Here is a 12,653-nt window from a genome sequence, read left to right on the forward strand (position 1 = left end):
ATCGAGACCATCCTGGCTAACACAGTGAAACCCCATCTCTACTAAAAGTACAAAAAATTAGCCAGGTGTGGTGGCAGGCACCAGTAGTCCCAGCTACTCAGGAGGCTGAGGCAGGAGAATGGCATGAACCCGGGAGGCAGAGCTTGCAGTGAGCCGAGATCTCACCACTGCACTCCAGCCTGGGCGACAGAGCAAGACTCTGTCTCAAAAAAAAAAATTAAAAAAAGAAAACAAAACAAAACAAAACAATAACTAAAACTCATCATATCAAAAGACTAAAGAGAAACCATATGATATGATGTCAATAAATGGAGAAAAAGCATTTGACAAAATTCAATATTCATTCATGAGAAAAACTCAGCAAATTAGCAAGGAGAGGGAATTTCTTTAATCTGATAAAAAGCATCTACACAAATGCCTATAGCTCATCTCATAATTAATGGTGAAAGACTGAATGTTTCTGCCGTAAGACTGGGAATGAGGCAAGGTAGACATTTCTCACCACTCATATTCAATGTTGTAGTGGAAGACCTAGTTAGTACCGTAGGGCAAGAAAAAAAAGAAATAAAAAGCATACAGATTATAAAGTAAGTAAAATCATCTCTATTCACAGATGACATGATTTTCTACATAGAAAATCCCAAGGAATCAAACTCCTCAACTAATGAATTTAATAAGGCAGCAAACGCAAGGTCGACATACAAAACTCATTTATATTTCTATATGCTAGAAATGAAAAACTAGAAATAGAAATTTTTAAACAGTCATAATTCTAACACCTGCAAAAATGCTTTGGTATAAATCTAAATAAAAGATGATGCACATGATCTTTATACTGAAAAATACAAAACACCCATAAAAATATCAAGACCTAAATAGTGCATTACACTATGTTCACAGATAAAACTATTCAATATTGTTATGATGCGAATTCTCCTCAAACTGATTTACAAGTTTAGGCACAAAATCTTGGCAGGACATTTTGCTGATATCTACAAGCTAATTCAAAGATTTATATGAAAGTTAAAGGAACCAGAATAGCCAAAACAAATTGGAAAAGAACAAAGTTGAGGGATTCACACTACTTCCCAATTTATAGTAGCCAAGACAGTGTGGCATTAGCAAAAGGATAAACACACAAATGGAAAGAACAGAGCTCAGGAACAGACCCACGCACATATGGCCTTTTTTTTTTTTCTTTTGAGACTGTCGCCCAGGCTGGAGTGCAATGGAGTGATCTCGGCTTGCTGCAACCTCTGCCTCACAGGTTCAAGTGATTCTCCCGCCTTAGCCTCCCGAGTAGCTGGGATTACAGGTAGCCGCCATCATGCCCGGCTAATTTTTGTATTTTTGTAGAGATGGGGTTGCACTATATTGGCCAGGCTGGTCTTAAACTCCTGACCTCAGGTGATCCGCCCACCTCAGCCTCCCAAAGTGCTGGGATTACAGGCATGAGCCACTGCGCCTGGCCTGATTATTTTGACAAAGATACCAAGGCAATTAAATGTAGAAAGCCTTGTTTCTTAAATCCTATCACTCTAGACTAACTGGACATCCATAGGCAAAAAAAAAAAAAAAAGGGAAACTGAATACATATTTCTACCTTATATAAAAATGGTCAGACCTATTGGCCAGGCGCGGTGGCTCACGCCTGTAATCCCAGCACTCTGGGAGGCCGAGCAGCCGGATCACGAGGTCAGGAGATCAAGACCATCCTGGTTAACACAGTGAAACCCCATCTCTACTAAAAAAATACAAAAAATTAGCCGGGCGTAGTGGCGGGCGCCTGTAGTCCCAGCTACAGGAGGCTGAGGCGGGAGAATGGCGTGAACCCGGGAGGCGGAGCTTGCAGTGAGCGGAGATCGTGGTACTGGACTCCAGCATGGTCGACAGAGCCAGACTCCGTACAACTTCTAGGAAAAAAAATTAGAAAAAATGTTTGTGACACTGCTTTAGGCAAAGATTTTTTTAGATATGATACCAAAAGCATTATTCACAAAACGCTGCTAAATTGGACTTCCTAAAAATTAAATACTAAACTTTTAAAAATAATTATTTAAAATAGTACTGCTGGGAACCTCTGACATATATATTCAGAAGATAATGTGTTCAAGAGTTAGTAGAAATCAGATGTGCATATTACTGAAAGTCACTGAGTTTATCATTCAGATTAATGCTGAATGGTGGTTTTGACCATGATATAGTTTTAAATTTTATTTTTTTTAGGTATTATTTCATTTATACAGATAGACAATTTGTTAAAGGCAAAATGAGTAAGGAGGAATACTGATTTGAAAAGCATAAAAATTCTTTTAAAAAATTTGTTTTAATTTTTGTGGGTACAAAGAAGGTGTATATATTTATGGGGTAGACGATGAGTGTGCATGGTGGCTCACGCCTGTGATCCTAGTATGGTGGGAGGCCAAGGCGGGAGGATCACTTGAGCCCAGGAGTTTGAGACCAGCCTGCGTAATATGGTGAGACCCTGTCTCTATTTTTAAAAACATATATACACATATATTTTTATCTAAGACTAATTGGATATATCCAATAGATATGAAGAATTGGTGTTCATATCCAAGTGTATTCATTATTTATTACTGTGTAATATATTACCCCCAAATTCAGTGCCTCAGGTATATATATTTATATATATAAAAAAATAAAAATTTAAAAATTAAATTCAAGACAGAGTCAACAACGTTTGACAAACACTTAACAGGAATTAAGGGAAAGGAAGGAATCAAGGATGACTCCTAGGTTTTTGGCTTGAGCACTGGGTGGTCAGGTCAGTGGTGCTATTTTCTGAAAGGGGGCGGACTCAGGGAGAAAGAAAGTTGAAGAAGAAAAACATAAAAATTTCTGTTTTGGATATGTTACTTTTTAAGTGTCTATTAAACATTCAAGTGGAAACAGCTATAAAAACAAGTCTGGAGTTCAAGCAAGAATTCATATTTAGAGAGATTATTTTGCAGAGTCACTGGCATATAAATAGTATTTACCCTAGGGAGTGGGTATAAACAAAGAAGAGAAAGGAGCCCAGGACAAAACGTGGGGGTTTACTAACATTTACTTGAGCAAAGGAAGAGGAGCTATAAAAGAGGAAGAGCCCTAAAAGAAAACTGAAAAGATCATCAGTGAGATAGGAAGAAATCCAGAAGTGTATGAAATCAAAATACCAACGTGTTTAGAAGTGTATAACATGGTTGGTTCTGTCAAATGCTAAAGAGGTCAAGCAAGGTAAAGACGGCAAGGCCAATATTACTTTTTAAGGAATGTATTGAGAAGTCTTGCTTTTAAAAAGTTACATATTAACTAAATATCCAACTCCAGCAGCCTCTAGCCATTCTATCCTATCTAAGTGGAGGAAAAACTAAGAAGCAGGAGTGAAGTTCACAGCCCAGGGCACAAGCTCACTGAAAGACAGACTTTACCACTGGCATACAGAACATCTTTTCTACCCTTACATCTTATTAAAAGCCTATTTACTAGAGTTCTTTTTACTCAGCACATCATGTTCAGCTTTCAAAACTACAAGGCATACTAAAAGGCAAACAACAGAGTTTGAAGAAAAAGCAAGCATCAGAACCAGATGAGATATGGCAGGGATGTTGGAATTACCAGACCAAGAATTTAAGACAACTATGATTAATATGCTAAGGCCTCTAATGGAAAAAAAAGCCAACATGCAACAAATGACAGGTAATGTAAGAAGAGAGATGGAAATTCTAAAACAGAATAAAAATGAAATGCTAGAAATAAAAAACACTGCAACAGAAATAATGCCTTTGATGGACTTAGTAGTAGACTGAATGTGGTGGAAGAAAGAAGCACTAAGCTTGAAGAGATGAAACCTCCAAAACTAAAAAGGGAATAGAACAAAGATGGCAGGGGGTTTGGAGAAGAAGAGAATATCCAACCAAGAACTGTGGGACAATTACAAATGGTGTAACGTATGCATAATGGGAATACCAGAAGAAGAGAAAAAGAAAAGAAAAAAATACTTGAAACAATAATGACTAAGAATTTCTCCAAATTAATGTCAGACACCAAACCACATATCCAGAAAGCTCAGAGAACACCAAACTATCACTTAATAAATGAAGCACTATATAAAATTGTATTACCTGAAATTTATATACAAAAGTGTTCTTACAACAAATAGTCCATTTAAAAATGTTTACTAGAAATTACTTCATCACATATTTTCCCCAAATAGATCAAAAGCTACATGAAGGCAGGTGTTATGTGTTCACTCGTCATGGTATTCTAGAATAGTTTATGGCACATAGCAGGCTCATAATAAATATTTCTTGAATAAATACTACCCAAAATGGTAAAATTATTTTAAAGTTTCAGGGAAGAAGGTTCATGAGATATTTTATTGTGAAGGAGTCTCAAGGCAAAAAAATTAGGAAACATTAGTATAGAATGTAACTGTCCAATAGATATATGACGTGGTTACACATGTAATTTTAAACTTGCTACTACTAGACATATTTTTAAAAGAAACATGAAAAATTAAATTTAATTTCATCCTATATATAAAATATCATATATCAACATGTAATCAATATATAAACATCTTGATATTTTCTATTCCTCTGTATTTGTGCCAAGCCTTACAACCAGGGATCAATTATTGACTGTTGTATTTCAGTCCCCCAATTTTTTGGCCAAATATATTGCTTAATATTTTCAGGCACCTATAGTATTCTAGGCTATACGGAAAGTTTATGGAAAATAAATCCTCAAATAGCTTTCTAAAAATCACCTTGATCTTCCTATAAATACTCAGTTTCTAATTATTTAGGTTTCCAATTACACACATAACTGGGCAGGAGTATTTGGATCCTTGCTAAATCTAAGACATGTCTTTATGACTACCAAAATACTTCATTATATTACTCTAGGCACCACCATCATCTTTGATGATTATTTCTTTCATATACACCCAGGATACTTAGGCACAATAGGTCCCTTTTCTAAAAGAATTTAGTCTAATGATGCAGAACTTCAAAGACCTAGAAGGAAGAAAACTGGAAAGAAGAATTAAACTTTTTGTCACAACACACAGAAACTAAAATACCAAGTTTACGGAATTTAAGAAGCAAAACTTAAGTTATGAAAATATATCAGTACTTTTTCAAAGAGAGCAACTAGATACATAATCTCGATTCTGTCAATAGGCAACAGTTCTAGATAATCCAAAAACCAATTATGTTTCTTGGGTATAAATTTTACTTTTATTTATTTATTTATTTATTTGAGATGGAGTCTCGCCACCTAGGCTGGAGTGCAATGGCACAATCTCAGCGCACTGCAACCTCCACCTCCTGGGTTCAAGTGATTCTCCTGCCCCAGCCTCCCAAGTAGCTGCGATTACAGATGCGTGCCACCATGCCCAGCTCATTTTTTTGTATCTTTAGTAGAGACGGGGTTTCACCATGTTGGCCAGGTTGGTCTCGAACCCCTGACCTCGTGATCCACCCGCCTTGGCTTCCCAAAGTGCTGGGATACTTTTATGTTTTTAGAACAGAATTTTCAACTTACATTCCAATTTCACTTAAAAAAAAAAAAAAGAAAACTTCCTTAGCACATCAGCAGCCCAGAAGTGTTATGGACGGCAAAACAAAACAAATAAACAAAAACCAGTCTGTTATAAAACTGTTACAGATAGTCTATCAAGTAAATAATCCTCTAGTAAGCAATTCCAATCTCAGTGTATCTCTGTTTTTTTTTTTTAGTGTCTTATTAAAAAACACCAGAGAGAATTTCAGTAAGACAAGACAAAGCTTATGTCTTTAAATAATAAATATTTTTAAAAACTAGAATCAATTTTTTTGGTTTTTGGTTAAATTTGTTATAAATAAAATTAATCTGATAAAAAACAAGGGGGGATTGTAAAGTCAAATCTACACCATCAATTCTAATTTTTAGACTACAATTTAATCAAAAGAACAATCACTGTTAATTAAGGCATTAGTTGCTATTGGTTGCTCTGAAATTATTATAAATAAAATTAAATTAATCTGATAAAAACAATGGATAGACTATAAAGTTAAATCTATACCAAAAATTCTAATTTTGGGTCTACAGTTTAATCCAAAAAACGTTCATTGTGAATCAAGGAAAGCATGAGTTACTATTAATTGTTCTGAAATTGTATTACAGTAGTCTCCCCTTATCAGCAGTTTCACTTCCATAGCTCCAGTAACCTGTGGTCAACTGCAATCCAAAAACAGGTGAATACAGTATAGTAAGATATTTTGAGAGTGAGCAAGAAGAGCACATTCACAAAACTTTTATGTATAGTTACAATTGTTCTACTACTGTTGTTGCTAATCTTTTACTATGCCTAACTTATAAATTAAACTGGATCATATGTATGTATGGTTAGAAAAAAATAAAGTATATATAGGGTTAAGTACTATCTGAGATTTCAGGTACCACTGGGGATCTGGAAACATATACCCCAAAAATAAAGATGGACTACTGTACTACAAATAAAAGATCTTGCCCTGTTGTCTCCAGACTTTCCATTAGGAGCTTAATCTATATTTTTAAAGATTTATCAACCATACATATTTATACATTTTGTATTAATTAAATGCAATCTGATCCCTTGGACATCATGAAATACATTAAAGCCATCATCCTCAAAAGGTGCATGTACACAGTGAGATAATTACCAAGTCAATAGTTACTGAGTTGGTGTAGACAGTTAATAATCAGAGCTTTACAAATTAATACATAGGTCACATATTTCAAATACTTTTTGACAAACTTCCTAAAGAAAAATAAAAAATTCGCTAATCTAATCTCAACGCTCAGAGTTGAAACTGCTAATCTATGTAAGAACCACTCTTCCTCCTGAGAATGTACATTAAAGATTAAAGGCCAAATCTGAATTCCTATCCCCTAAAATATTGCTCCAGATTCTGATTTATATTCTAGAATGCATACATATATTCCATATATGCCATGGAAAGTACCCTATCCAAATCTGCCCCTGAACATTAAATTTATTCTTTTAACTGGAATCTGGATAATCCCAGCTGTCTTAAATGCACAGCAAAGAAACAAACAAGGAAAAAATATAAGAAAGACAGTAGATTTACACTTAATGCTACAATAAAGTGAAAAGACTGCCAACAGTATTTTGAGAGGGGGGAGAACCCTGAAGTAGGGTCAAATAATAAATTATTTCCACACTTGTGACCTAAATGTTTCATATAGCTAACCTAGGCTAATCACAGAAAGAAAGAAAGGGCAGAAAAAAGACAAATTCTTTTAGCAAAATATGAGAAGTTTTTAAACATTATCACTAGACTATAAGGGGACTAGAGGAGTGCAGTCGTGCCACTGCATTCCAGCCTGGGTGACAGAGAGACACTATCTCTACAAAAATTTAAAAATAAATAAAAAATACATGAGGATTCAAAGTTTCTGAATTGTAGCAGGGAAAAGTCCAATTAAACAAACAAACAAAAAAAGAATGACCTCACACTGGTACAATTTCATTCCTCAAAAATACAGGAATTAATGGAAGGTAGGAATACAAAATACAGTGTTGTTTTCAAGATTTCTTCATGCCACTTTATAGGAATTCTCAATTTACTGCAGAAAACATTGCAGTAATTGGCATGACTAGGATTCAGTCAGCTCAGTACTTTATATTCAATGATGTTTTATAAGCAAGAACTTCTTCCACTTTGAAAACTATGCCTAAAAAGGAATTCTCTTTGAAGACTAAAGGAATTTAATTAAAGATAAAGCCACTTGGGTGGCTACATAACACATCAAACAGATCATACTTCAAGCAGAATTATTACTTTTCACTTGTAAGTGCATGACTCATAGGAATATAAATGAAGTCATTTTTTTCTGTATCAATTTGGATCCAAAAATCTACATGTAGAAGTACACTATCACATTTACTCGGTCTATATACTTTGGCTTCAATTCAACTTCACATGAATAAACACTGATTAATCACCTACTGCCGAATAAAAAATTGTTTAAATAAAAATAACACACTTGAGAATTGTCTTGGACTGGAAACAAAGCCTCAATATTATATAAACAAAAGTTCATAAATATTTTTAAAATATTAACAAAGTCTCAATATTACTGAATTTTCACGTCCATATAGAAATGTTTCTAGGAACCTAAAAATAACATTAAGTATTTAAAATTTCCATTATGAATAGTCTTTGGATTTTTATTATAGACTATCTACTGGCAAGTTTAATAGTACCATTTTTATTAAATTTGCTGGGTGTTTATCCCACATGATTAGGGAATAAGGAGTACAATTCAGTGAAAAGTCCCTATAAAACAACATTTAAAAGAAAAAGAAAGGTATAAATCTCCTGGAAATTATGTATCTTCCTTGCCTTTCTAAATGGAACATACTAAAAGTAATGTAAGATTGTATTTATGATTCAGGGTCATCATGATGTAAATTACTCCATTGAAGTACTATAATGCAGTATCAGCTTTAAGGATAGAGATACAAGAGATATGCTTTAAAATTAGTAAATTAGTTGCTAATTGCCCAATAACTGTCACTCCTGTTGCAAGCAGCCCCAATCTTTTGTTTGTATCTTGATGAACCCAATCAGTAAACAACCCTAAGCACAATTCTATACCTGAAGAAAGCAGCTCTCTGCCTCCTCCAACTACCATCTAATACTACATAGACAAAATAAGGGTATGGAGAGATTATTCCAATGCATGAAAAACATCATGAAAACAAGGATTATGTAGTATTTATAAGATTTATGTGGTAGATTAAAGGGCATAACGGATGCTATCGGCAATAATAGGTGAGCTACCAAGAACAATCTCAATAATAAAGGAACTTTAGACAGTAGGCATCGTTTTTTGCCAAATACAGTAAAAGCTACAAGTGAAACTACATTGATCAGTGAAACTTTATGTTCATTCCATAGCAGACAGATGAATGAGTAAAGGAAATGAAATAATCTAAGGTATCATGATAAATGGCATCAAAATTGGATGAATCTCTCTGATAATGCAGCAGCTGGGCTATGAGAAGTTAATTGACCTTTCAGTAGACAACTGTGATCAGATCACTGAGGCCTCACCTGAATGAAAAAGTAGTAAAAGTTATGAATCCAACAATAATAGTATACTACTAACAATGTACTAGTAAACTGAGTAAAACAAAAAGCAAAAGACAATTTCCTGATCTTCCACAGACAAAAAAGATAAATATTAACCAACTAGCAAGTATTTATTGAGCACCCACTAAGTGATCTGCAGCATGTCAAACATGAAATATATTTCTTTCTCTCAAGCACTTTACAATAAGTTAAAAAATAAAATAGATACATCACAGATTAGAGTGAAAAATTTTAAATGCAAATTAAAGCAAGGTTTTTAGTTTTAAAGCCTAATACTAGGTGATAAAGACATAATGGGAGGCACACGCAAACCACTAGATCAGTGTAAATCAATACAACATTCTGTAAAGTAATTTGGTGATGACACAAGAGCCTTAAAAAACACACATACAAACAAACAACAAAAACAGACTTTTGGGCCCAGTAATTCGTCTTCTACAAATCTAAGGGGGGGAAATTTCAAAGATTTATGTAAAAGGATATTGTCTGTAGTGAAATATACACTAGCAAAACCTGAAACATCTCACATATGTGCCAATAGAAAAAATTTAAAATACGATAATTACCTGGTGAAATGTTAGGCAGCTATTAAAAATATTTTTTCAAAGAATATTTAATGATACGGGAATGTCTGAGTTAAATGCAAATACCATATGATCTCAGTTTTAGGAAAAATACACATATATGCATACAGAAATACTTAAAGTACAAAATATTTTTATTTTTCTTATTTGCACTCATCTATTTTCCAAGTTACTTTATAATAAATAATATTTAACAAAATAATCAATTGCTATTTGCAAATGCACATCACGAAACGAAATTAAAATGTAAATGTTAAAAGTCAATGTGAGAGAATTGGCCTGGATTAGGAAGTTTCACATAAAACATTACTCCAGACAGTTTGCGGGAGAGAATAATCTATGTAGATTAAAACCATGAGGAAATGGTTGCAGACGCTGACACTGATCTGAATAAGTAGGTGGAAACTGAGGGAGAACCAAAGATAATAGTTACAACAGATTTTAAAGATAATCAAATATATTCTATTTCATGACTAATTCATTGTTTAATTTCCCCAACATGCGGGCTTTTAAAAAACATGGAGTTCTGTTATAAAAATAACACTACTTAGCAATTGGTAGAGATTAGGAATCACTTTTCCTAACCCAAGGGATTTCTTCTTTCTTACAATCTCTTAAGACAGAAACCATACTATGAAACTTTACAAAAAGGAAACAAATTTGACATCAGAGAGGTGACTAACCCAAAGAAATGGCTACTTATTAAGAACGGGAAAGGCAGAGACCACTCACTACTAAGCCTCTTTCTCAATACTGAATTATTTTTAGAGACACTTTTTCCTAGTCAGAAATTGGCAGTTTTGTCTGCAGTGCTCACAAACATTTCACTTGGGTTTTGTGGCTAACAAACCTGCCTCATCCAGCAATATTTAAAAATATTACTGACCCAAACTCAGATTAAGTTAAGCAAACTGGCTAAAGACGAAGGAAGTTTGTTTCTTAAACCTCGCCAGAACGTGACTGTCCTGAAGTTTGGGGAATCAAAAACGCAATGTGCTTACCACAGTTCAAACAAATAAACAAACAAAAACGGACTCTCCCAGAGTAAGAAAACATTACGAGAACGTCCATCCAGTGCCTGCCCTCCGGGCTGCAAAGCCAGGCTCTTTCTTTTCCTGCGGTTTCTGAAACGGCCAGGATACCGCCTGGTATTTCTTGCTACCAAACACCACGCAGTCTCACTTTTTCCAGCAAGACCGGTCCCTTCCTCAGCACACCGAAGTGACACAAACTTGGAAGCACCATCCCTCAATAATGCGCTAGATTCTGCTCGATCCCATCTAACTCTAAAGCCCAAATCTACGTTTTCCTGAAAGTGTGAAATAAATAAAACAGGGGTCTCATCAAATCCAGTCTGCTCCGCCTCACAGCTACCTCAAAAGAACCGTCGCCACACCCGCAATGGGTGAGGCTCAGCCGAAGAGGCAAGAGGCGGGTCCAGGAAACCACGTGTTCTGCCTTCTGCGCACGCGCCAGCCAAAACAAAAGGGAGGTCTGCCAAGCCCCACCCCCCACGTGACCGCCGTCTAGGTCCGCCCCCACCCCTCCCTAGACCCCTTCCCTCCCCAGCTGCCAAGGCTGTTAGGTTTAGCCGTTTAAATTTGGCTGCGGTCGGACCCCTGCCCTAGAGCGCGATCCCGTGCCGAGACCAGAGTCCAGCAGCCCAGAGGATTCGGGGGGCGAAGGGGCTGCCGGTCGGTCGCCTGACCCGCAAGTCCACCCGGCAGTCTTCTCCCCTCCCCGCGCTGCCGCCTTCCCCAAGAGGGGAGACCCACCCCCGTCATCCCGCCGCTGAGACGCCGGCCACTCGCCTGCTGGGGCGCCCTGGCTCCCCTCCGCCGCCGCACCGTCGGTCCGGCCGTGGTGGGGGCTGCTGAGGTGATCTCTAGCTGCCCGCCCGCCTCCCCCACCCGGGGCGCCGCTGTCTCGTCTCCAGAGCGCGCCCCGCTCCCGCCCCGGCCGCCGCCGCCGCCGCCGCGGTTTAACAGTCCGCCCGCTGCCCGCAGCTCCGTGCGGCTCGGGGGGACGGAACCCCGCCGCGGTCTGGGAGCAGTGGGCGGGGCCCGGCGCCGGCCAATGGCAACGGGGGAGGGGCAGCGCCATGCAAATGAAGCGGGTGGCGGGGAAACCCCGGCAGGGGGCGGGGCCTGCGGAAGCGGCTCGGAGTGTTCTGGAAGTGGTAGGAGCACAACGCCCTTAACTCTGCTGCAGGGCTTACCTCGGCTCCCTCGGGGCGGGTTCCACGCAGCTCCCGCTTCCTCCTTTCTCTTTCCCAGTGCCAGTCCGGGGGAAGGGGAAAAAAAAAAAACACGCCGGCAGACTTTCCACCCCTGCTTTGCTAATTTTGTACCTCCGTGACAGGAAAACAAAATGCTGAGGAAAAATCAGTCGACTTCACTCCCTGCCGCCCGCGCAGGGGCCTCGACTACACTTGGCGTCCGCGGCTTTCGCCCGCCGCTCCAAGCACGAGTTTTAAGAGATTTCTCACAATTGTCAAGTCCTCAAGCGTTTGCTTTTATTTGGGCCGTGCGCTCAAATTCACTCATAATTCTTTCTGACCTCACCTGAAGTAGGTGACAAATTTGCCTTGGATCCAATAGGGTGGTTTTATGATTTAAAAAAACACCAGAGAAAGCATTTTTAAGTCTCTACAAATCTGGTTTGAGTGGCGCTGGACTTCCCTCTGTAGTAACACTGTCAAATAAATAAACGGAGTTTATGTGGAGATAGTTGGCCAGCGACACCCAAAAACACTTCTGAGCGTCTTGCACCTGGCCCCGCGCTCCACTCACCACAAAACAAACCTGCACCTGGGCACTTCCCCAGCCACGAACTAGATTTTTTTTTTAAACAACTCTAAATGTAGCTTCTTAGATGTTGTATCACAGCCTTTCCTAAGCACCTAATTTACACATGA

At 37.8% G+C, this 12,653-nt stretch overlaps 1 protein-coding gene across 4 annotated transcripts in view; it reads right to left on the reverse strand.

The window, feature by feature from the left end:
- KANSL1L (KAT8 regulatory NSL complex subunit 1 like) overlaps positions 1-11,755 on the reverse strand; it is a 139,987-nt gene extending 128,232 nt beyond the window's left edge. The window contains exon 1 of one of the 4 annotated variants that reach the window (XM_077957499.1): positions 11,584-11,755. Coding sequence is in view for 1 of the 4 variants with exons in the window: in XM_015110877.3 (XP_014966363.2) it covers positions 10,738-10,807 (70 nt within the window). In the remaining 3 variants the exon portion in view is untranslated. Of the gene's footprint in view, positions 1-10,737; positions 11,173-11,511 lie in introns of those variants that run through there. The other 3 variants (XM_015110878.3, XM_077957498.1, XM_015110877.3) reach the window with 3 other exon arrangements.
- Positions 11,756-12,653: the final 898 nt, after the last annotated feature.

This window comes from Macaca mulatta, chromosome 12 (genome assembly GCF_049350105.2).
Source record: "Macaca mulatta isolate MMU2019108-1 chromosome 12, T2T-MMU8v2.0, whole genome shotgun sequence".
NCBI lineage: Eukaryota > Metazoa > Chordata > Mammalia > Primates > Cercopithecidae > Macaca > Macaca mulatta.